The sequence below is a fragment of the Carcharhinus amblyrhynchos genome, chromosome 6, assembly GCF_965287045.1.
Source record: "Carcharhinus amblyrhynchos chromosome 6, sCarAmb.v2.hapA, whole genome shotgun sequence".
NCBI classification, from domain to species: Eukaryota; Metazoa; Chordata; class Chondrichthyes; order Carcharhiniformes; family Carcharhinidae; genus Carcharhinus; species Carcharhinus amblyrhynchos.
This window is the reverse complement of record NC_137329.1, coordinates 28,894,548-28,919,341: the sequence shown is the minus strand read 5'-3', so window position 1 is coordinate 28,919,341 and position 24,794 is coordinate 28,894,548. Positions and strand designations below refer to the sequence as shown.

Here is a 24,794-nt window from a genome sequence, read left to right as displayed (position 1 = left end):
GGTTATCCAGATGCTAGCTCAATATCGTCCAACCTCACCTTAAGCAACACCACAAGGTCATCCAGTATTTGAAAGATTAGGAGTAATTCATACGTGTTTAAACCAATATACAAAATCTTTATATGTTCCTTTGGTATGTAGAAATAAACAAAGCTGCTACAACAGAATAACTCCATTTGCTAATCAAATACAGAACAGTGGATTTGTCACAAGAGATACAAATGTTTTCTTTTTAAAAGCTGACATTGTAAGTAAAACATGAATATACAGGGAAATTCTTGACAGTTAAATTGTACTCACTAAAAATCCGAAGTGTTTAACATTTATTACAAAGAACGAAGAACACCACAGCACAGGAAACAGGCCCTTCGGCCCAACAAGCCCGCACTGCCCATTTTAACACTCAGTGAGTGCCTCATTCCAATCCTTCTTTCACCTACGACATTTTACAATAGGGCCATGTCAATTAAAACTCTTTGGATTGTGAGATCATAAATGTGCAATTTTAAGATTACAAAACAAACCGAACCAAGAAATCCTCCATCAGGTTAAAAAATGAATGAAATAGTGATATGCGTTCTTGTACATAGATTTACATAGAATATACAGCGTAGAATAGGATATGCAGCATCAAAACAGTGGTGGACATCCTGTGGCTGGCGAGGTTGGGGGCATCCATCTGGGTGCTCCTGTGGCCGGCGGGGTTGGGGCATCCATCTGGGTGCTCCTGTGGCCGGTGGGGGGTAGGGGCATCCATCTGGGTGCTCCTGTGGCCGGCGGGGGATGGGGGCATCGATCTGGGTGCTGTATGTGGACCATGAAACATTTTGTTGATCACTGCCCATGCGCAGAGTTGCCACAATCCACTGATTTCCACCTGCATAGGCTTTTTTTCCTGCCAGTATGACTGAAGTGATGCACATGTAAAGCAAGGGCAAGTGAAATGTGATGCTTGCTGTTTGCACACACTGACTGTGAGATATGTGCTCCCACTGTGTCAAAACTGTAAAAGTTTTGCTTTTTTTGCATTTGAAGTTGATGATAATTCCAATAATATACATGATTAAGCATTTTTTATAATAGTGTTATGAAATAATTGGCACATATTAAATGTATTTAATCTTATTAATGAGATCATGGTTAGTGAACAAGCCTGATTTCAATCTTGTGGCCCACTGAGATAGAGGATGTTGTGGCCCACTCTTAGTCTAGGCTGCCCAGTATTATGCTTAAGTGAATAAAGTTCACATTCGATTTCTGAATTCACATGAGATTGTTGACTGAGAACCTCTGGCAAATGTATGTAAATAACATAAAGACTGTTTGGCCCTTCAAGCCGGCACTGCCATTCAACATGAATGAGGCAACTTTCCTGCAAGCTCCCTATAGTCGTCCACTTTCTGAGGCTAAAAACTGATCTATCTATATCTATCTCATTTGGCCTTGAGTAGATTCAGTGGTGGAGCATCCATAACCCTCTGGAATTGAGAATTCCAAAGGAGCACAACCCTCCGAAATGAAAACATTTTTCCTAACCTCAGTCTGAAATAATTGTCCTCCTTATCATGAGAATGTGCCCCCGTGTTCTAGATTCCCCGTCCAAGGGGAACAACCTCTCAGAGTTTATCTTATCAGAACTGTTTCTGTTTCAACGAGACTACATCTCATTCTTCTAGACTCCAGCGAATACTAGCCTAATTGACTCAACCGCACCTCATAAGGCCATCTTCTCATCTCAGGAACAATTCTATTGAACCCAGGGAAAGATAGTACTAACTTGAGGAAAAGGGGGAGAAAAAAAAAGGAAAAAATGAGGAATGTTTCTGTTAAAGGGAAAATTATGGGGTAGCACACAGAGAGAACTTCCATGTTTTTCTTTGAGGAGTCACAGAATCTTTTATGTCTAACCAAGAGAGCAAGTGGGGCCTCCACTTCGTATGTCATACAAATGACAGCATCCTGAACATTTAAGAGTAAGAGCCACCTCTGGGTCAAGGCTTTTTTCTGAATTATCTTTCCAACTAAGAAATAATGTATGCTATGGAGAGAGTGAAGTAGAAATAACTATTCTTGCACTCATTTGTTAAAAAAACATATAGCTAACAAAATGTTTTGTCAAATTATAAAAGTTGGTAAATATATTTTCCAAATTTGAAACCGATATTAATATTCTTCTGCTTTATAAATATACACAGAAGAAACAGAGTCTTCAAATAAAACAAACTGACTTCAGTTTAAAGCAGATACAACAATCTTGTTATAAAGCAGATATATTTTGCTTACTTGTTTTAAGTGACAATGCAAAGAATAAAATATTAGGAGTGGGGGGAGGAATTCTGTAACCCTACACTGTCAGATGCACATGTTGAAATGACAGGGAGTTGGATTTTCAATTACGGTATTTGTAGAAAACTTCAGCACCTTGGAGTCTGCTAAATTTATCAGTCTGGTTCTTCCTCTTAAAAAAAGACAAAATGCATCTGTTTTACAGATTTTGAATGAAACATAAAGCATATTTATTTCTCAAATTCATGGCCATGGGGTGAAAACTGTTGTAGGTAAAGATACCTCTGAGACTAATTGTGAGTCAAAGTACAGCAGTTTATTCAAAGCTTTTGGGAGACACACCTGTCACCTAACAGCGGTTCTCCAGGCGTCTCTCCGAACACAAGTTAAGAGCATATATTTATACCACCCCTCCCGTCACGTACGCATCTTCCCATTCTCAGCAGGTTCCCAGGCTGTGGGTTGTCCTCCATTGTGGGAACATGGCTGCCTCGGCATTTCTTCATGGTTATCTCAAGGCCGCGATTGACGTGTGTGATTAGCCCTTAGCTAACGTACAGGCCGACAAGACAAGTTAAAATTAACAGGCCGATATAACAATCTATGCTCACAAGTTGTATAACATATGTATACGTATAATATGTTGGTACATGACACATAAGCAGTATATAATGAACATATATATATATGAAATATATTTAGGACATGCAGGCTTCACTATATTAGGCGAAAGTCCACGAAATTAAAGACACAACAACAAGCTGGGTCAGCTATATTTCTGAGCGAGCTTATCATGAACTTGTGTACAATAGCAAGAGCAGCTGTCCTCAATGCTCATTCTTTCAATTTCGATATAAGTAGCTAATTAGAAACATGGGGAAAATCCATTAATCATTTAATTTTTAATTGTTCTCTGCTTTTTATTTCTTCATTGTCTTTATTTTTCTTTCCCCCTATTTTACCCCCTTTTCTTACCCTTTTCCCCTCTTTTTCTCAATATTACATCCTCCCACCCATCTCCCCTCCTCCTCCCAACATTTTCATCTGTCACAGTTTACCCTCTGATTTCAGCTTCTCTGCCATTTGACCATTCACACCTACTATTGCCTCTATGGACTGCCAATAACAACCTTTCCCCTTGTTTTTATTGCTATGACACATCTTTCATTCCCTCACCCTACAGTATCGATATCTCCCACTTTCTACACCTGTTAGCTTTGACAAAGGATCATCTGGACTCAAAACATCAGCTCTTTTCTCTCCTTACAGATGCTGCCAGACCTGTTGAGATTTTTCAGCGTTTTCTTTTTTTGTTCCATTAATCATTTAACTGTCTGTATTGTTGATTGTCATATCTTACAAAGACACAGGATAAATGTGTTAGTGATTAGAAAAAGTTAAATGATAAAATGTGTTAGTGATTAGAAAAACATAAATGATGACATTTCATTCACCAATGGAATAGGTGATGCAAAGTAAAAACAATGGTGTTGCTTCCATCTTTCGCATCAAAATCACAATGAGCTGCTTCCTGTTCCTGCAATATCAAGTCAACTTAATTTCATCTGGAAGTATCTGCAAATTGGGTCCATCTCAGTAATCACATCAAGTTGGAGTTTAGAATTGCCATCCTCTTGCTTTGGTACATAAGTTAGATAAGTGGTGAAACCTACACCAGTTTTAAACGGTGTATTGGTAATGCAGCTCACATCTTCAACAGGGTAAACATCTCTGTACCAAGTGATGTGGGTGTCTTCTTCAGAGGATCCTGTAATTGTGCAGGAAACCGTCACAAGCTGGCCAGCTTTAGTACATTCTGACTGACAAGTGACCTGTGACACCTCCTGGAAATAAAATTAATAACAATAAAACTCTTTAAAATGTGACAAAGATATAGATTTAATTGTATTAAAAAAAAGGAAAATTCTAGCAGTAGACTCTGCACTTCTACACTAGGGGCCTTTTCATTTTAGCCTCAACTGCTTCTGATATTCTACAAGAACTGAGGCATTTGTCACCAAGTTCCTGCATGAATTACAAGCCTTGAAGAGAATTTTGGCAGGACAACTGCCAGAGACAGTCTGCTGACCATGAAACCATTGTTGATTGTCAGAAAAAACCCAACTGGTTCACTAAAGTCCTTTAGGGAAGGAGATCTGCCACCCTTACCTGGCCGTGCCTAAATGTGGCCCTAGAGCCACAGCAATGTGGTAGATTCTCAACTGCCCTCTGAACAAGGGTGACTAGGGCAACCCGCCATCAATGCCCACATCCCGTGAATCAATTTAAAAAATCATGGGGGCCTGTAGCCATCTACAGCTCTACACCGCCTGAGATGGAGCCCCCACCGCCCAGACTGTTCATGCCCCCTACCCTTCACTGATCACAGGCAAAGTGGCAGCGGGACCCTCTCCCTCCCCACTGATCGCATCGGCAAAGTGGTAGCAGGCCCTCTTTCTCCCTCCCTCCCGTACCGATTGGACCTACTGAGTGGCAGCGGGCCCGCCCCACCCCCAAATCCTTCAGGCCCTGCACTCCAGAGACCGCACCCTGGCAGGTGCCCATTGGTCATTGCCCAGGTGCCAGGTTGGCACTGCCCAAGGTGCACCGCCTTGCCCTCAGCTTCCCCGGGGGGGCCTCAATTCATGGGACCTGGTATTTTCCTCACTGACGAGAATCTCTCCAAGCGAGGCCCGTAAACACAAGTGAGCCTGGACAATTCAGCATTGAGCTTGTTAAACAAATGTATATTAAGATTTAAATGAACTTAAATTTATTAAGCCTCTCACCCATTTCTGGCGAGAGGCGAAATGGAAATCCGGCTCTCGTAAGAGCACAAGAGCCGAGTAATCGAGTGATTCTGATTTCTCAGCTCGTGTGTGATTTCACTGGCTCTCTCCGCCCTCAATGGGCAGGGCAAGCTGGTAAAGTTCCATCCAGTGTCAAATTGATGGGTAAACTGGAGTCCGCACTGTGATTCACCTTCGAACATTTGAATAGGGGACAACCTACCGGATGACATGAGAATAGTCAGCAGTTCCTTCATGGTTACTCCAACTGCTATCTTGGAGACCTGGTGTGTCAGACTGGGGAGGAATGTCTAATTTATTTTATTTATTTATTAGTCACAAATAGGCTTACATTAACACTGCAATGAAGTTACTCTGAAAATCCCCTAGATTTTCACACTCCAACATCTGTTCGGGTAAACACTGAGGGAGAATTTAGCATGGCCAATGCACCTAACCAGCACATCTTTGGATCATGGGAGGAAACTAGAGTACCTGGAGGAAATCCACGCAGACACAGAGAGAATGTGCAAACGCCATACAGACAGTGACCCAAGCCGGGAATCGAATTAGGGTCCCTGATGCTGCGAGGCAGCAGTGCTAACTATTGTGCCACTGTATTTATCTCACTGTAACCATTTTCATGCACAAAGATAGCCCCTTTCTGGTGGCATGACCAAACTACATTTAGGTGATGGTCCTGAATGGGAAGTAGTGTTGGAGTGGTATTGTTACTGAAAGATCCAGGGCAAATCTGGGTTCAAATCCCACCATGGTACATGGTGAAATTTGAATATAATTCTGAAAATTTGGAATTAAAAAATAACGATGATCATAAAACCATTGTTGATGGCCTCTCGAGAAGGAAATCTGCCATCCTTACCTGGTCTGGCCTATTCCAGACCCACAGCAATGTGCTTCATTTGGAAATGGAGGGTAATTAGGATTGGGCAATAAATGCTGCTGGCATAGCCAGCATAACCTATATCCCATGAATTAAAATACATGCCCTCCTACTGGATAAAGACAAGTGCAGGAGACAGCCTACAGCAGGTCAACCTGTCCTACTTGAGGAAATGACACAAGATTCAATCAACTCATACGAGCTTGTCACGTAGATGGCACCTAGGAAAATCACGAGCTATGCACACACACGGTATTCACATTTTGATTTAAAATAAGATTGCACTAAAGTTGTATTGGAATTGGATTTGATCAGATAACATGAAGAAAAACTATCAGTTGATGCACTCAGGGAAAAGTGTGCATAAAATATTTGTGCAATGACCAGATGTGGTAGTCTCATCTTAATGTGGCAGAAATATGCTCTGCAGCTAGGAAATGGTTGAGCTAATCGAGTGCTTTTAACATGAAAATCCTGGGCGCGGTTTTCCAGCATTTTCCTTTCTCGTCTCAGATTCTAGTATCTGCAGTATTTTGTGTTTATCGTATGCTGTGATCTATAGGCCAACTTTCTCCTGATCTGTTTCAGATAATTCTTTGACAGCTGCTACATCAATATCTCCCACCCACCCGCAAACTTCCACTCTCCCATGATTAACTTCTCGGGGCCACCACTGACCCGAAATTTAACTGGTCCAGCCACAGAAATGCTGTGGTGACAGCATCTGGTTAGAAGTTCATTACTCTGTCTCCCTAAAGTCTTTACATCATCTACAAGGCACAAGACAGGATAATAATGGAATAACCTCCACTTGCTGGGACTAAGTACACCTCCAACAATATTCAATGAGTTCAACACCATCCACAACAAAACAGTCTGTTGATTTCATACCCTAAATACCTCCTTCAATATTCACTCCCTCCACTGCCAGTGCACAGTGACACTAATGTGTACTTCCTACAGGAGGCTCTGCAGTCACTTACCAAGGCTCATTCAATAACAACCTCCAAACCTGCCTGCAGAAAAGTAGCAGGTGCACGGTAATACACTACACAACTTCCCCTCCAAATGACACTCCCATCCTGACCTGGAAATATATGAAATATATTGTCAATCGATGACTGGAGTTTCTCCCAACAGCACTGTGGGAGTACCTACCTAGCACAAACTGAAGCTGTTAAAGAAAGTGGCTCACCACCTTCTGAAGTGCAATTAGGAATGGGTTTTTGTTGACCTTGTTCAGTGACACCCACGTCCTGTGAACAAGTGAAAAACCTTCCATTTGTTAAAAGCTAAGGAGATATATAACCGCATTTCCTGCACATTCAGGCACCAGATTTTCTCCAGGCTATCATGTTATCAGCTCACAGAAACCTACCACACAAATAATATAAATCGCTGAATGGACAAGAGCTCTTCAAACTAATGCCTGTCAGATGTTCTGCTATTTTTCAAATACACCTTTGACACAGAAGCAGAACACAAAACAAAATTGTAATTTCTTGAAAAGTATGTGGAATCTGTAATTATTTTCAAGAGTTTTAAGTGGTTGCATCAATTGTAAAAAAATTCATTGAAATTTCCTTTGATAATAAGAAATGCACGTCCACGTGATCTGGCAACCCTTGACCTGGAAGCAGTACTAAGTTAATAAACAAGTTTTGTGGCTGACAGCGAGGTTCAAAGGAGAGCTGCATGCAGATGAGGTGGAGGATGAATGTGATTGGTACATGGATACAGACAAAGAGAACAAAGACAGTCACAGAAGGAGGAACACAAGCGATTTCTTGTGCAGAGAAGAAGCAAATCACGCCAAGGAAAAGACCAATTTTTCCTGTTTCACAGGACAAAGAAGGTGGGAACTCTTCGGAGGTACTGTGCAATCTTCTAAGAGTGTCCAAAACCTGGTTAGCTGCGTAAATAGCTTGGGGATGTTTAAGTACTGAATGTTTTGCCAGAAGTGGCCAAACTGCACAGTGTTATAAATTGGTTAGATGAAATGGAACTCTGGAGTCTGGAAAGCTACACCATCAGGACTGTCAAGAACGGAAAGGGTTCACAGGCATATGAGTTGGTGCTGATATTCATGAAACATGAAGGTGAAAGCTGTTGTCGGATAGGACTCCTGGCTTACCCTGTATTAATAAAGGACAACATTTTGTGGAACTGTGCAGCTCTGCGGTGTCACTTTAATGAGGGGATAATGCTTGTAGTTGTGCAAGATCTCGGAGGTGGGGGGCGTGAGGCCAGAAATTCCCGCCCAAGTTCAATGGAGATTTTCATTGTTGGAACCCTGCCGGCTCCAAATCCGTGGTGGGGGAGGCAGTAGAGATCTGGCACTACTGTCTAAAGTGGAATGTACCTTTCAGTCATATCATTTACTTATTAATTCATGTGCAATTTGTGTTGGCTCTGATTCATGATAAAGAGAAAGCTCCAAAAGTATAATCATGGGTCATTTCCTCATTTGATTTTCATCCAGTAAGCATAGTTATTTTGGTTTGTGGTAATGGTTGCTTACCCGGTCGAGGGAGCACCCAGTTTTCTTCCACTGGCTTTCCTAGGCTTTCATGTTGTACTCGGCACGTGTACGTCTTCTCAACATCAGCGCTGGTCGGTATAGTCTTCACACTACTTGTCAAGGAATAGAGTCCATCACTTCCCAGAGTTGGCTCACTTTCTTCAGAATCTTCTGTCATTGTTTTACGTCCTTTGAGCCAAGTAACTCTGATGATCTCGGGGTAGGAAGAATGTATTTGACAGGATAAAGTCATGTATTTTCCTGGCATTGCTTTTTCTGTACATATTATCTTGTCCAGTTTTGGAGGGGCTGAATGAGAAACAGGAAAAACAAAATTACTGTAGATTTTAACAGAAGCAGATTAGAGATATTGGGGTCGAGATTCTATCCTATCTCAGCCAATGGCCAGATAATTTATTCCTTTGAAAATTCAGAATGGGACCAAAAAGTTACACAATAACCTCAGTTGGAGAAATATCATGCTCAGGACTCTTCACTCATTAAAAATGTTGAAAATATTACATACCAGTAACATGTAGAGTTATTTCTTTCTTATCCACACTCTTAGTGCATTTGTGTAGTACCTCACAGATATACTTTCTGTCCTGGTCTTGAAGTATATCTGGCATAATAATTAGGATACTGGTGATGCCACATGATTTATCTTCATACTCAATCTCACTTATTTGATGGTTACACGTCCGCATTATCCCACGGTCAGGAGCAAAAATTGTTCTGATCCAAACGAACAATTTCTTTCAACCCACCATTCATCCTCATTTGTATTTATCTCACTGTAACCATTTTCATGCAGGAAGATAGCCCCTTTCTGGTGGCATGACCAAACTACATTTAGGTGATGGTCCTGAACAGGAAGTAATGGTGTTGTGGTATTGTTACTGAAAAATCCAGGGCAAATCTGGGTTGAAATCCCACCATGGTACATGGTGAAATTTGAATATAATTCTAAAAATTTGGAATTTAAAATAATGATGATCAACAAACCATTGTTGATGGCCTCTCGAGAAGGAAATCTGCCATCCTTACCTGGTCTGGCCTATTCCAGACCCACAGCAATGTGCTTCATTTGGAAATGGAGGGTAATTAGTATTGGGCAATAAATGCTGCTGGCCCAGCCAGCATAACCTATATCCCAAGAATTAAAATACATGCCCTCCTATTGGATAAAGACAAGTGCAGGAGACAGCCTACAGCAGGTCAACCTGTCCTACTTGAGGAAATGACACAAGATTCAATCAACTCAAACGAGCTTGTTGCGTAGATGGCACCTAGGAAAATCACGAGCTATGCACACACACGGTATTCACATTTTGATTTAAAATAAGATTGCACTAAAGTTGTATTGGAATTGGATTTGATTAGATAGCATGAAGAAAAACTATTAGTTGATGCACTCAGGGAAAAGTGTGCATAAAATGTTTGTGCAATGACCAGATGTGGTAGTCTCATCTTAATGTGGCAGAAATATGCTCTGCAGCTAGGAAATTGTTGAGCTAATTGAGTGCTTTTAACATGAAACATCCTGGGTGCGGATTTCCAGCATTTTCCTTTCTCGTCTCAGACTCTAGTATCTGCAGTATTTTGTGTTTATCGTATGCTGTGGTCTATAGGCCAACTTTCTCCTGATCTGTTTCAGATAATTCTTAGACAGCCGCTACATCAATACCTCCCACCCACCCCCACCCCCAAACTTCCACTCTCCCATGATTAACATCTTGGGGCCACCACTGACCCGAAATTTAACTGGTCCAGCCACAGAAATGCTGTGGTGACAGCATCTGGTTAAAAGTTCATTACTTTGTCTCCCTAAAGTCTTTACATCATCTACAAGGCACAAGACAGGATAATAATGGAATAACTTCCACTTGCCGGGACTAAATACATCTCCAACAATATTCAATGAGTTCAACACCATCCACAACAAAACAGTCTGTTTATTTCATACCCTAAATACCTCCTTAAATATTCACTCCCTTCACTGCCAGTGCACAGTGACACTAATGTGTACTTCCTACAGGAGGCTCTGCAGTCACTTACCAAGGCTCATTCAATAACAACCTCCAAACCTGCCTGTCGAAAAGTAGCAGGTGCACGGTAATACACTACACAACTTCCCCTCCAAATGACACTCCCATCCTGACCTGGAAATCTATGAAATATATTGTCAATTGATGACTGGAATTTCTCCCAACAGCACTGTGGGAGTACCTACCTAGCACAAACTGAAGCTCTTAAAGAAAGTGGCTCACCACCTTCTGAAGCGCAATTAGGAATGGGTTTTTGTTGACCTTGTTCAGTGACACCCACGTCCTGTGAACAAGTGAAAAACCTTCCATTTGTTAAAAGCTAAGGAGATATATAACCGCATTTCCTGCACATTCAGGCACCAGATTTTCTCCAGGCTATCATGTTATCAGCTCACAGAAACCTACCACACAAATAATATAAATCACTGAATGGACAAGAGCTCTTCAAACTAATGCCTGTCAGATGCTCTGCTATTTTTCAAATAGACCTTTGACATAGAAGCAGAACACAAAACAAAACTGTAATTTCTTGAAAAGTATGTGGAATCTGTAATTATTTTCCAGAGTTTTAAGTGGTTGCATCAATTTTAAAAAAATTCATTGAAATTTCCTTTGATAATAAGAAATGCACATCCACGTGTTCTGGCAACCCTTGACCTGGAAGCAGTACTAAGTTAATAAACAAGTTTTGTGGCTGACAGCGAGGTTCAAAGGAGAGCTGCATGCAGATGAGGTGGAGGATGAATGTGATTGGTACATGGATACAGACAAAGAGAACAAAGACAGTCACAGAAGGAGGAACACAAGCGATTTCTTGTGCAGAGAAGAAGCAAATCACGCCAAGGAAAAGATCAATTTTTCCTGTTTCACAGGACAAAGAAGGTGGGAACTCTTCGGAGGTTTCTGTGCAATCTTCTAAGAGTGTCCAAAACCTGGTTAGCTGCGTAAATAGCTTGGGGATGTTTAAGTACTGAATGTTTTGCCAGAAGTGGCCAAACTGCACAGTGTTATAAATTGGTTAGATGAAATGGAAATCTGGAGTCTGGAAAGCTACACCATCAGGACTGTCAAGAACGGAGAGGGTTCACAGGCATATGAGTTGGTGCTGATATTCATGAAACATGAAGGTGAAAGCTGTTGTCGGATAGGACTCCTGGCTTACCCTGTATTAATAAAGGACAACATTTTGTGGAACTGTGCAGCTCTGCAGTGTCACTTTAATGAGGGGATAATGCTTGTAGTTGTGCAAGATCTCGGAGGTGGGGGGCGTGAGGCCAGAAATTCCCGCCCAAGGTCAATGGAGATTTTCATTGTTGGAACCCTGCCGGCTCCAAATCCGTGGTGGGGGAGGCAGTAGGGATCAGGCACTACTGTCTAAAGTGAAATGTACCTTTCAGTCATATCATTTACTTATTAATTCATGTGCAATTTGTGTTGGCTCTGATTCATGATAAAGAGAAAGCTCCAAAAGTATAATCATGGGTCATTTCCTCATTTGATTTTCATCCAGTAAGCATAGTTATTTTGGTTTGTGGTAATGGTTGCTTACCCGGTCGAGGGAGCACCCAGTTTTCTTCCACTGGCTTTCCTAGGCTTTCATGTTGTACTCGGCACGTGTACGTCTTCTCAACATCAGCGCTGGTTGGTACAGTCTTCACACTACTTGTCAAGGAATAGAGTCCATCACTTCCCAGAGTTGGCTCACTTTCTTCAGAATCTTCTGTCATTGTTTTACGTCCTTTGAGCCAAGTAACTCTGATGATCTCGGGGTAGGAAGAATGTATTTGACAGGATAAAGTCATGTATTTTCCTGGCATTGCTTTTTCTGTACATATTATCTTGTCCAGTTTTGGAGGGGCTGAATGAGAAACAGGAAAAACAGAATTACTGTAGATTTTAACAGAGACAGATTAGAGATATTGGGGTCGAGATTCTATCCTATCTCAGCCAATGGCCAGATAATTTATTCCTTTGAAAATTCAGAATGGGACCAAAAAGTTACACAATAACCTCAGTTGGAGAAATATCATGCTCAGGACTCTTCACTCATTAAAAATGTTGAAAATATTACATACCAGTAACATGTAGAGTTATTTCTTTCTTCTCCACACTCTTAGTGCATTTGTGTAGTACCTCACAGATATACTTTCTGCCCTGGTCTTGAAGTATATCTGGCATAATAATTAGGATACTGGTGACGCCACATGATTTATCTTCATACTCAATCTCACTTATTTGATGGTTACACTTCCGCATCATCCCACGGTCAGGAGCAAAAATTGTTCTGATCCAAACGAACAATTTCTTTCAACCCACCATTCATCCTCATTTGTATTTATCTCACTGTAACCATTTTCATGCAGGAAGATAGCCCCTTTCTGGTGGCATGACCAAACTACATTTAGGTGATGGTCCTGAACAGGAAGTAATGGTGTTGTGGTATTGTTACTGAAAAATCCAGGGCAAATCTGGGTTGAAATCCCACCATGGTACATGGTGAAATTTGAATATAATTCTAAAAGTTTGGAATTAAAAAATAATGATGATCATAAAACCATTGTTGATGGCCTTTAGAGAAGGAAATCTGCCATCCTTACCTGGTCTGGCCTATTCCAGACCCACAGCAATGTGCTTCATTTGGAAATGGAGGGTAATTAGGATTGGGCAATAAATGCTGCTGGCCCAGCCAGCATAACCTATATCCCAAGAATTAAAATACATGCCCTCCTACTGGATAAAGGCAAGTGCAGGAGACAGCCTACAGCAGGTCAACCTGTCCTACTTGAGGAAATGACACAAGATTCAATCAACTCATACGAGCTTGTCACGTAGATGGCCCCTAGGAAAATCACGAGCTATGCACACACACGGTATTCACATTTTGATTTAAAATAAGATTGCACTAAAGTTGTATTGGAATTGGATTTGATTAGATAGCATGAAGAAAAACTATTAGTTGATGCACTCAGGGAAAAGTGTGCATAAAATGTTTGTGCAATGACCAGATGTGGTAGTCTCATCTTAATGTGGCAGAAATATGCTCTGCAACTAGGAAATTGTTGAGCTAATTGAGTGCTTTTAACATGAAACATCCTGGGTGCGGTTTTCCAGCATTTTCCTTTCTCGTCTCAGATTCTAGTATCTGCAGTATTTTGTGTTTATCGTATGCTGTGATCTACAGGCCAACTTTCTCCTGATCTGTTTCAGATAATTCTTAGACAGCTGCTACATCAGTACCTCCCACCCACCCCCAAACTTCCACTCTCCCATGATTAACTTCTTGGGGCCACCACTGACCCGAAATTTAACTGGTCCAGCCACAGAAATGCTGTGGTGACAGCATCTGGTTAGAAGTTCATTACTTTGTCTCCCTAAAGTCTTTACATCATCTACAAGGCACAAGACAGGATAATAATGGAATAACCTCCACTTGCCGGGACTAAATACATCTACAACAATATTCAATGAGTTCAACACCATCCACAACAAAACAGTCTGTTTATTTCATACCCTAAATACCTCCTTAAATATCCACTGCCAGTGCACAGTGACACTAATGTGTACTTCCTACAGGAGGCACTGCAGTCACTTACCAAGGCTCATTCAATAACAACCTCCAAACCTGCCTGTCGAAAAGTAGCAGATGCACGGTAATACACTACACAACTTCCCCTCCAAATGACACTCCCATCCTGACCTGGAAATATATGAAATATATTGTCAATTGATGACTGGAATTCCTCCCAACAGCACTGTGGGAGTACCTACCTAGCACAAACTGAAGCTCTTAAAGAAAGTGGCTCACCACCTTCGGAAGTGCAATTAGGAATGGGTTTTTGTTGACCTTGTTCAGTGACACCCACGTCCTGTGAACAAGTGAAAAACCTTCCATTTGTTAAAAGCTAAGGAGATATATAACCACATTTCCTGCACATTCAGGCACCAGATTTCCTCCAGGCTATCATGTTATCAGCTCACAGAAACCTACCACACAAATAATATAAATCGCTGAATGGACAAGAGCTCTTCAAACTAATGCCTGTCAGATGCTCTGCTATTTTTCAAATAGACCTTTGACATAGAAGCAGAACACAAAACAAAATTGTAATTTCTTGAAAAGTATGTGGAATCTGTAATTATTTTCCAGAGTTTTAAGTGGTTGCATCAATTGTAAAAAAATTCATTGAAATTTCCTTTGATAATAAGAAATGCACGTCCACGTGATCTGGCAACCCTTGACCTGGAAGCAGTACTAAGTTAATAAACAAGTTTTGTGGCTGACAGCGAGGTTCAAAGGAGAGCTGCATGCAGATGAGGTGAAGGATGAATGTGATTGGTACATGGATACAGACAAAGAGAACAAAGACAGTCACAGAAGGAGGAACACAAGCGATTTCTTGTGCAGAGAAGAAGCAAATCACGCCAAGGAAAAGATCAATTTTTCCTGTTTCACAGGACAAAGAAGGTGGGAACTCTTCGGAGGTACTGTGCAATCTTCTAAGAGTGTCCAAAACCTGGAAAGCTGCGTAAATAGCTTGGGGATGTTTAAGTACTGAATGTTTTGCCAGAAGTGGCCAAACTGCACAGTGTTATAAATTGGTTAGATGAAATGGAAATCTGGAGTCTGGAAAGCTACACCATCAGGACTGTCAAGAACGGAGAGGGTTCACAGGCATATGAGTTGGTGCTGATATTCATGAAACATGAAGGTGAAAGCTGTTGTCGGATAGGACTCCTGGCTTACCCTGTATTAATAAAGGACACCATTTTGTAGAACTGTGCAGCTCTGCAGTGTCACTTTAATGAGGGGATGATTGGAAAACGGCTAATGTTACGCCGTTGTTTAAGAAGGGTGCCAGGCAAAAGGCGGGGAATTACAGGCCGGTTAGTTTAACGTCTGTGGTAGGTAAAATGTTAGAATCCGTCATTAAGGAGGAAATTGCGAGGCATCTTGAAGGGAATTGCTTGATAGGGCGGACGCAACACGGTTTCATTAAAGGGAAGTCGTGTCTGACAAATTTACTGGAGTTCTATGAGGATGTGTCTAGGGCAGTGGATAGAGGAGAGCCGGTGGATGTGGTCTTTCTGGATTTTCAGAAGGCGTTTGACAAGGTACCTCACAAGAGGTTATTGCAGAAGGTCAGGGGACATGGAGTTGGGGGTAGGGTGTTAGCGTGGATAGAGGATTGGTTGTCAAATAGGAGGCAGAGAGTGGGGGTCAATGGGTGCTATTCGGATTGGCGGTTGGTGACTAGTGGAGTGCCCCAGGGGTCGGTGCTGGGGCCTCAGCTATTTACCATTTATATAGATGATCTGGAGGAGGGAACCGAGTGCAGGGTGTCGAAATTTGCTGATGACACCAAGATTGGGGGAAAGGCAAATTGTGCGGAGGGTGTGGAGAGTCTGCAGAAGGATCTAGATAGGCTGGGCGAATGGGCCAGGAAATGGCAAATGGAATTTAATGTTGGCAAGTGTGAGGTGGTCCACTTTGGTAGGAAGAATGGTAGGAAGGACTATTACTTACGTGGCGAAAAACTGCAGCAGGCGACGGTGCAGAGGGACCTCGGGGTCCTTGTGCATGAGTCGCAAAAACCCAGCTTGCAGGTGCAGCAGGTGGTCAGGAAGGCGAATGGGATGCTGGCCTTCATAGCGAGGGGGATTGAATATAAAAGTAGGGAGGTCTTGCTGCAGCTGTATAGGGCATTGGTGAGGCCGCAGCTGGAGTACTGTGTGCAGTTTTGGGCGCCGCACCTGCGCAAGGATATTTTGGCCCTGGAGGGAGTGCAGAGGAGGTTTACTAGGCTGATACCGGAGTTGAGGGGATTGAGCTATGAGGAGAGGCTGAATAAACTAGGCTTGTACTCGTTAGAGTTTAGAAGAATGAGGGGAGATCTCATTGAGATGTATAAGATGATGAATGGGATGGATAGGATATAGGTGGAGAGACTCTTCCCGCTCAAAAAAGACAGTAGGACTAGGGGGCACAGCCTCAAGATAAAGGGGAGGCGGTTTAGAACGGAGTTGAGGAGGAACTTCTTCACTCAAAGGGTGGTGAATCTCTGGAATTCTCTGCCCGTTGAAGTGGTGGAGGCTGCCTCACTAAATATTTTTAAGAAGCGGGTTGATGGGTTCTTGATAAGAGAGGGGATTAAGGGTTATGGGGAGAGGGCGGGAATGTGGAACTGAGCCACAACAGATCAGCCATGATCTTATTGAATGGCGGGGCAGGCTCGAAGGGCTAGATGGCCTACTCCTGCTCCTATTTCTTATGTTCTTATGTTCTTATAATGCTTGTAGTTGTGCAGGATCTCGGAGGTTGGGGGCGCGAGGCCAGAAATTCCCACCCAAGGTCAATGGAGATTTTCATTGTTGGAACCCTGTCGGCTCCAAATCCATGGTGGGGGAGGCAGTAGAGATCAGGCACTACTGTCTAAAGTGAAATGTACCTTTCAGTCATATCATTTACTTATTAATTCATGTGCAATTTGTGTTGGCTCTGATTCATGATAAAGAGAAAGCTCCAAAAGTATAATCTTGGGTCATTTCCTCATTTGATTTTCATCCAGTAAGCATACTTATTTTGGTTTGTGGTAATGGTTGCTTACCCGGTCGAGGGAGCACCCAGTTTTCTTCCACTGGCTTTCCTAGGCTTTCATGTTGTACTCGGCACATGTACGTCTTCTCAACATCAGCGCTGGTCGGTACAGTCTTCACACGACTTGTCAAGTAATAGAGTCCATCACTTCCCAGAGTTGGCTTACTTTCTTCAGATCCTTCTGTCATTGTTTTGCCTCCTTTGAGCCAAGTAACTCTGATGATCTCGGGGTAGGAAGAATGTATTTGACAGGATAAAGTCATGGATTTTCCTGGCATTGCTTTTTCTGTACATATTATCTTGTCCAGTTTTGGAGGGGCTGAATGAAAAACAGGAAAAACAAAATTACTGTAGATTTTAACAGAGGCAGATTAGAGATATTGGGGTCGAGATTCTATCCTATCTCAGCCAATGGCCAGATAATTTATTCCTTTGAAAATTCAGAATGGGACCAAAAAGTTACACAATAACCTCAGTTGGAGAAATATCATGCTCAGGACTCTTCACTCATTAAAATTGTTCAAAATATTACATACCAGTAACATGTAGAGTTATTTCTTTCTTCTCCACACTCTTAGTGCATTTGTGTAGTACCTCACAGATATACTTTCTGCCCTGGTCTTGAAGTATATCTGGCATAATAATTAGGATACTGGTGATGCCACATGATTTATCTTCATACTCAATCTCACTTATTTGATGGTTACACTTCCGCATTATCCCACGGTCAGGGGCAAAAATTGTTCTGATCCAAACGAACAATTTCTTTCAACCCACCATTCATCCTCATTTGTATTTATCTCACTGTAACCATTTTCATGCAGAAAGATAGCCCCTTTCTGGTGGCATGACCAAACTACATTTAGGTGATGGTCCTGAACAGGAAGTAATGGTGTTGTGGTATTGTTACTGAAAAATCCAGGGCAAGTCTGGGTTCAAATCCCACCATGGTACATGGTGAAATTTGAATATAATTCTAAAAATTTGGAATTTAAAAAGATAATGATCATAAAACCATTGTTGATGGCCTTTAGAGAAGGAAATCTGCCATCCTTACCTGGTCTGGCCTATTCCAGACCCACAGCAATGTGCTTCATTTGGAAATGGAGGGTAATTAGGATTGGGCAATAAATGCTGCTGGCCCAGCCAGCATAACCTATATCCCATGAATTAAAATACATGCCCTCCTACTGGATAAAGACAAGTGCAGGAGACAGCCTACAGCAGGTCAACCTGTCCTACTTGAGGAAATGACACAAGATTCAATCAACTCATTCGAGCTTGTTGCGTAGATGGCACCTAGGAAAATCACGAGCTATGCACACACACGGTATTCACATTTTGATTTAAAATAAGATTGCACTAAAGTTGTATTGGAATTGGATTTGATTAGATAGCATGAAGAAAAACTATTAGTTGATGCACTCAGGGAAAAGTGTGCATAAAATGTTTGTGCAATGACCAGATGTGGTAGTCTCATCTTAATGTGGCAGAAATATGCTCTGCAGCTAGGAAATTGTTGAGCTAATTGAGTGCTTTTAACATGAAACATCCTGGGTGCGGATTTCCAGCATTTTCCTTTCTCGTCTCAGACTCTAGTATCTGCAGTATTTTGTGTTTATCGTATGCTGTGGTCTATAGGCCAACTTTCTCCTGATCTGTTTCAGATAATTCTTCGACAGCTGCTACATCAATATCTCCCACCCACCCCCACCCCCACCCCCACCCTCAAACTTCCACTCTCCCATGATTAACTTCTTGGGGCCACCACTGACCCGAAATTTAACTGGTCCAGCCACAGAAATGCTGTGGTGACAGCATCTGGTTAAAAGTTCATTACTTTGTCTCCCTAAAGTCTTTACATCATCTACAAGGCACAAGACAGGATAATAATGGAATAACCTCCACTTGCCGGGACTAAGTACACCTCCAACAATATTCAATGAGTTCAACACCATCCACAACAAAACAGTCTGTTGATTTCATACCCTAACTACTTCCTTAAATATTCACTCCCTCCACTGCCAGTGCACAGTGACACTAATGTGTACTTCCTACAGGAGGCTCTGCAGTCACTTACCAAGGCTCATTCAATAACAACCTCCAAACCTGCCTGCAGAAAAGTAGCAGATGCACGGTAATACACTACACAACTTCCCCTCCAAATGACACTCCCATCCTGACCTGGAAATATATGAAATATATTGTCAATTGATGACTGGAGTTTCTCCCAACAGCACTGTGGGAGTACCTACCTAGCACAAACTGAAGCTCTTAAAGAAGGTGGCTCACCACCTTCTGAAGTGCAATTAGGAATGGGTTTTTGTTGACCTTGTTCAGTGACACCCACGTCCTGTGAACAACTGGAAAACATTCTATTTGTTAAAAACTAAGGAGATATATAACCACATTTCCTGCACATTCAGGCACCAGATTTTCTCCAGGCTATTATGTTATCAGCTCACAGAAACCTACCACACAAATAATATAAATCACTGAATGGACAAGAGCTCTTCAAACTAATGCCTGTCAGATGCTCTGCTATTTTTCAAGTAGACCTTTGACATAGAAGCAGAACACAAAACAAAATTGTAATTTCTTGAAAAGTATGTGGAATCTGTAATTATTTTCCAGAGTTTTAAGTGGTTGCATCAATTGTAAAAAAATTCATTGAAATTTCCTTTGATAATAAGAAATGCACGTCCACGTGATCTGGCAACCCTTGACCTTGGAAGCAGTACTAAGTTAATAAACAAGTTTTGTGGCTGACAGCGAGGTTCAAAGGAGAGCTGCATGCAGATGAGGTGGAGGATGAATGTGATTGGTACATGGATACAGACAAAGAGAACAAAGACAGTCACAGAAGGAGGAACACAAGCGATTTCTTGTGCAGAGAAGAAGCAAATCACGCCAAGGAAAAGATCAATTTTTCCTGTTTCACAGGACAAAGAAGGTGGGAACTCTTCGGAGGTACAGTGCAATCTTCTAAGAGTGTCCAAAACCTGGAAAGCTGCGTAAATAGCTTGGGGATGTTTAAGTACTGAATGTTTTGCCAGAAGTGGCCAAACTGCACAGTGTTATAAATTGGTTAGATGAAATGGAAATCTGGAGTCTGGAAAGCTACACCATCAGGACTGTCAAGAACGGAGAGGGTTCACAGGCATATGAGTTGGTGCTGATATTCATGAAACATGAAGGTGAAAGCTGTTGTCGGATAGGACTCCTGGCTTACCCTGTATTAATAAAGGACAACATTTTGTGGAACTGTGCAGCTCTGCAGTGTCACTTTAATGAGGGGATAATGCTTGTAGTTGTGCAAGATCTCGGAGGTGGGGGGCGCGAGGCCAGAAATTCCTGCCCAAGGTCAATGGAGATTTTCATTGTTGGAACCCTGCCGGCTCCAAATCCATGGTGGGGGAGGCAGTAGGGATCAGGCACTACTGTCTAAAGTGAAATGTACCTTTCAGTCATATCATTTACTTATTAATTCATGTGCAATTTGTGTTGGCTCTGATTCATGATAAAGAGAAAGCTCCAAAAGTATAATCATGGGTCATTTCCTCATTTGATTTTCATCCAGTAAGCATAGTTATTTTGGTTTGTGGTAATGGTTGCTTACCCGGTCGAGGGAGCACCCAGTTTTCTTCCACTGGCTTTCCTAGGCTTTCATATTGTACTCGGCACGTGTACGTCTTCTCAACATCAGCGCTGGTCGGTACACTCTTCACACGACTTGTCAAGTAATAGAGTCCATCACTTCCCCGAGTTGCCTCACTTTCTTCAGATCCTTCTGTCATTGTTTTACCTCCTTTGAGCCAAGTAACTCTGATGATCTCGGGGTAGGAAGAATGTATTTGACAGGATAAAGTCATGTATTTTCCTGGCATTGCTTTTTCTGTACATATTATCTTGTCCAGTTTTGGAGGGGCTGAATGAGAAACAGGAAAAACAGAATTACTGTAGATTTTAACAGAGACAGATTAGAGATATTGGGGTCGAGATTCTATCCTATCTCAGCCAATGGCCAGATAATTTATTCCTTTGAAAATTCAGAATGGGACCAAAAAGTTACACAATAACCTCAGTTGGAGAAATATCATGCTCAGGACTCTTCATTCATTAAAAATGTTGAAAATATTACATACCAGTAACATGTAGAGTTATTTCTTTCTTCTCCACACTCTTAGTGCATTTGTGTAGTACCTCACAGATATACTTGGTGCCCTGGTCTTGAAGTATATCTGGCATAATAATTAGGATACTGGTGATGCCACATGATTTATCTTCATACTCAATCTCACTTATTTGATGGTTACACTTCCGCATTATCCCACGGTCAGGAGCAAAAATTGTTCTGATCCAAACGAACAATTTCTTTCAACCCACCATTCATCCTCATTTGTATTTATCTCACTGTAACCATTTTCATGCAGAAAGATAGCCCCTTTCTGGTGGCATGACCAAACTACATTTAGGTGTTGGTCCTGAACGGGAAGTAGTGTTGGAGTGGTATTGTTATTGAAAAATCCAGGGCAAATCTGGGTTCAAATCCCACCATGGTACATGGTAAAATTTGAATATAATTCTAAAAATTTGGAATTAAAAAATAATGATGATCATAAAACCATTGTTGATGGCCTTTAGAGAAGGAAATCTGCCATCCTTACCTGGTCTGGCCTATTCCAGACCAGGTAAGGATGCAATGACCAGATGTGGTAGTCTCATCTTAATGTGGCAGAAATATGCTCTGCAGCTAGGAAATGGTTGAGCTAATCGAGTGCTTTTAACATGAAACATTCTGGGCGCGGTTTTCCAGTATTTTCCTTTTTCATCTCAGATTCTAGTATCTGCAGTATTTTGTGTTTATCGTATGCTGTGGTCTATAGGCCAACTTTCTCCTGATCTGTTTCAGATAATTCTTTGACAGCTGCTACATCAATATCTCCCACACACCCCCAAACTTCCACTCTCCCGTGATTAACTTCTTGGGGCCACCACTGACTCGAAATTTAACTGGTCCAACCACAGAAATGCTGTGGTGACAGCATCTGGTTAGAAGTTCATTACTTTGTCTCCCTAAAGTCTTTACATCATCGACAAGGCACAAGACAGGATAATAATGGAATAACCTCCACTTGCCAGGACTAAGTACATCTCCAACAATATTCAATGAGTTCAGCACCATCCACAACAAAACAGTCTGTTTATTTCATACCCTAAATACCTCCTTCAATATTCACTCCCTCCACTGCCAGTGCACAGTGACACTAATGTGTACTTCCTACAGGAGGCTCTGCAGTCACTTACCAAGGCTCATTCAATAACAACCTCCAAACCTGCCTGTCGAAAAGTAGCAGGTGCACGGTAATACACTACACAACTTCCCCTCCAAATGACACTCCCATCCTGACCTGGAAATATATGAAATATATTGTCAATCGATGACTGGAATTTCTCCCAACAGCACTGTGGGAGTACCTACCTAGCACAAACTGAAGCTCTTAAAGAAAGTGGCTCACCACCTTCTGAAGTGCAATTAGGAATGGGTTTTTGTTGACCTTGTTCAGTGACACCCACGTCCTGTGAACAAGTGAAAAACCTTCCATTTGTTAAAAGCTAAGGAGATATATAACCGCATTTCCTGCACATTCAGGCACCAGATTTTCTCCAGGCTATTATGTTATCAGCTCACAGAAACCTACCACACAAATAATATAAATCGCTGAATGGACAAGAGCTCTTCAAACCAAGGCCTGTCAGATGCTCTGCTATTTTTCAAATAGACCTTTGACATAGAAGCAGAACACAAAACAAAATTGTAATTTCTTGAAAAGTATGTGGAATCTGTAATTATTTTCCAGAGTTTTAAGTGGTTGCATCAATTGTAAAAAAATTCATTGAAATTTCCTTTGATAATAAGAAATGCACGTCCACGTGATCTGGCAACCCTTGACCTGGAAGCAGTACTAAGTTAATAAACAAGTTTTGTGGCTGACAGCGAGGTTCAAAGGAGAGCTGCATGCAGATGAGGTGGAGGATGAATGTGATTGGTACATGGATACAGACAAAGAGAACAAAGACAGTCACAGAAAGAGGAACACAAGCGATTTCTTGTGCAGAGAAGAAGCAAATCACGCCAAGGAAAAGATCAATTTTTCCTGTTTCACAGGACAAAGCAGGTGGGAACTCTTCGGAGGGACAGTGCAAACTTCTAAGAGTGTCCAAAACCTGGAAAGCTGCGTAAATAGCTTGGGGATGTTTAAGTACTGAATGTTTTGCCCAATGTGGCCAAACTGCACAGTGTTATAAATTGGTTAGATGAAATGGAACTCTGGAGTCTGGAAAGCTACACCATCAGGACTGTCAAGAATGGAGAAGGTTCACAGGCATATGAGTTGGTGCTGATATTCATGAAACATGAAGGTGAAAGCTGTTGTCGGATAGGACTCCTGGCTTACCCTGTATTAATAAAGGACAACATTTTGTGGAACTGTGCAGCTCTGCAGTGTCACTTTAATGAGGGGATAATGCTTGTAGTTGTGCAAGATTTTGGAGGTGAGGGGCGCGAGGCCAGAAATTCCCACCCAAGGTCAATGGAGATTTTCATTGTTGGAACCCTGCCGGCTCCAAATCCGTGGTGGGGGAGGCAGTGGAGATCAGGCACTACTGTCTAAAGTGAAATGTACCTTTCAGTCATATCATTTACTTATTAATTCATGTGCAATTTGTGTTGGCTCTGATTCATGATAAAGAGAAAGCTCCAAAAGTATAATCATGGGTCATTTTCTCATTTGATTTTCATCCAATAAGCATAGTTATTTTGGTTTGTGGTAATGGTTGCTTACCCGGTCGAGGGAGCACCCAGTTGACTTCCAATGGTTTTCCTAGGCTTTCATGTTCTACTTGGCACGTGTACGTCTTCTCAACATCAGCGCTGGTCGGTACACTCTTCACACTACTTGTCAAGGAATAGAGTCCATCACTTCCCAGAGTTGGCGCACTTTCTTCAGATGCTTCTGTCATTGTTTTACTGCTTTTGAGCCAAGTAACTTTGATGTTCTTGGGGTAGAAAGAATGTATTCGACAGGATAACGTCATGGATTTTCCTGGCATTGCTTTTTCTGTACATGTTATCTCTTCCAGGTTTGGAGGTTCTGAATAAGAAACAACAAAAACAAACTTACTGTAGGTTTTAACAGAGACAGGTTAGAGATATTGGGGTCGAGATTCTATCCTATCTAGCCAATGGCCAGATAATTTAATGATGTTGGTATGCCGGCGTTGGACTGGCGCAAACACAGTAAAAACTTGGTGTTGTCAGACTTTTTATAGATAATTTAATCCACTGTGTTCTGAAAATTCAGAATGGGGCTAAGTGTAAAATGAAAAGTTACACAATAACCTCAGTTGGAGAAATATCATGCTCCGGACTCTTCACTCATTAAAAATGTTCAAAATATTACATACCAGTAACAAGTAGAGTTATTTCTTTCTTCTCCACACTCTTAGTGCATTTGTGTAGTACCTCACAGATATACTTGGTGCCCTGGTCTTGAAGTATATCTGGCATAATAATTAGGATACTGGTGATGCCACATGATTTATCTTCATACTCAATCTCACTTATTTGATGGTTACACTTCCGCATCAT

The 24,794-nt window shown here is 41.7% G+C and overlaps 1 protein-coding gene across 1 annotated transcript in view; it reads right to left on the bottom strand.

Annotated features, from left to right (window-relative positions):
* Window positions 1-2,492: 2,492 nt before the first annotated feature.
* The window catches only part of LOC145343788 (uncharacterized), an 81,514-nt gene continuing 59,212 nt past the window's right edge, over window positions 2,493-24,794 (bottom strand). Inside the window, exons 8-13 of the mRNA XM_080190122.1 lie at window positions 23,989-24,297; window positions 20,763-21,071; window positions 17,154-17,462; window positions 12,098-12,406; window positions 8,501-8,809; window positions 2,493-4,130 (exon numbers count right to left, since the gene is read on the bottom strand). Coding sequence (XP_080046248.1) covers window positions 4,093-4,130; window positions 8,501-8,809; window positions 12,098-12,406; window positions 17,154-17,462; window positions 20,763-21,071; window positions 23,989-24,297 — 1,583 coding nt within the window. The 3' untranslated portion in view covers window positions 2,493-4,092. The remainder of the gene's footprint in view (window positions 4,131-8,500; window positions 8,810-12,097; window positions 12,407-17,153; window positions 17,463-20,762; window positions 21,072-23,988; window positions 24,298-24,794) is intronic.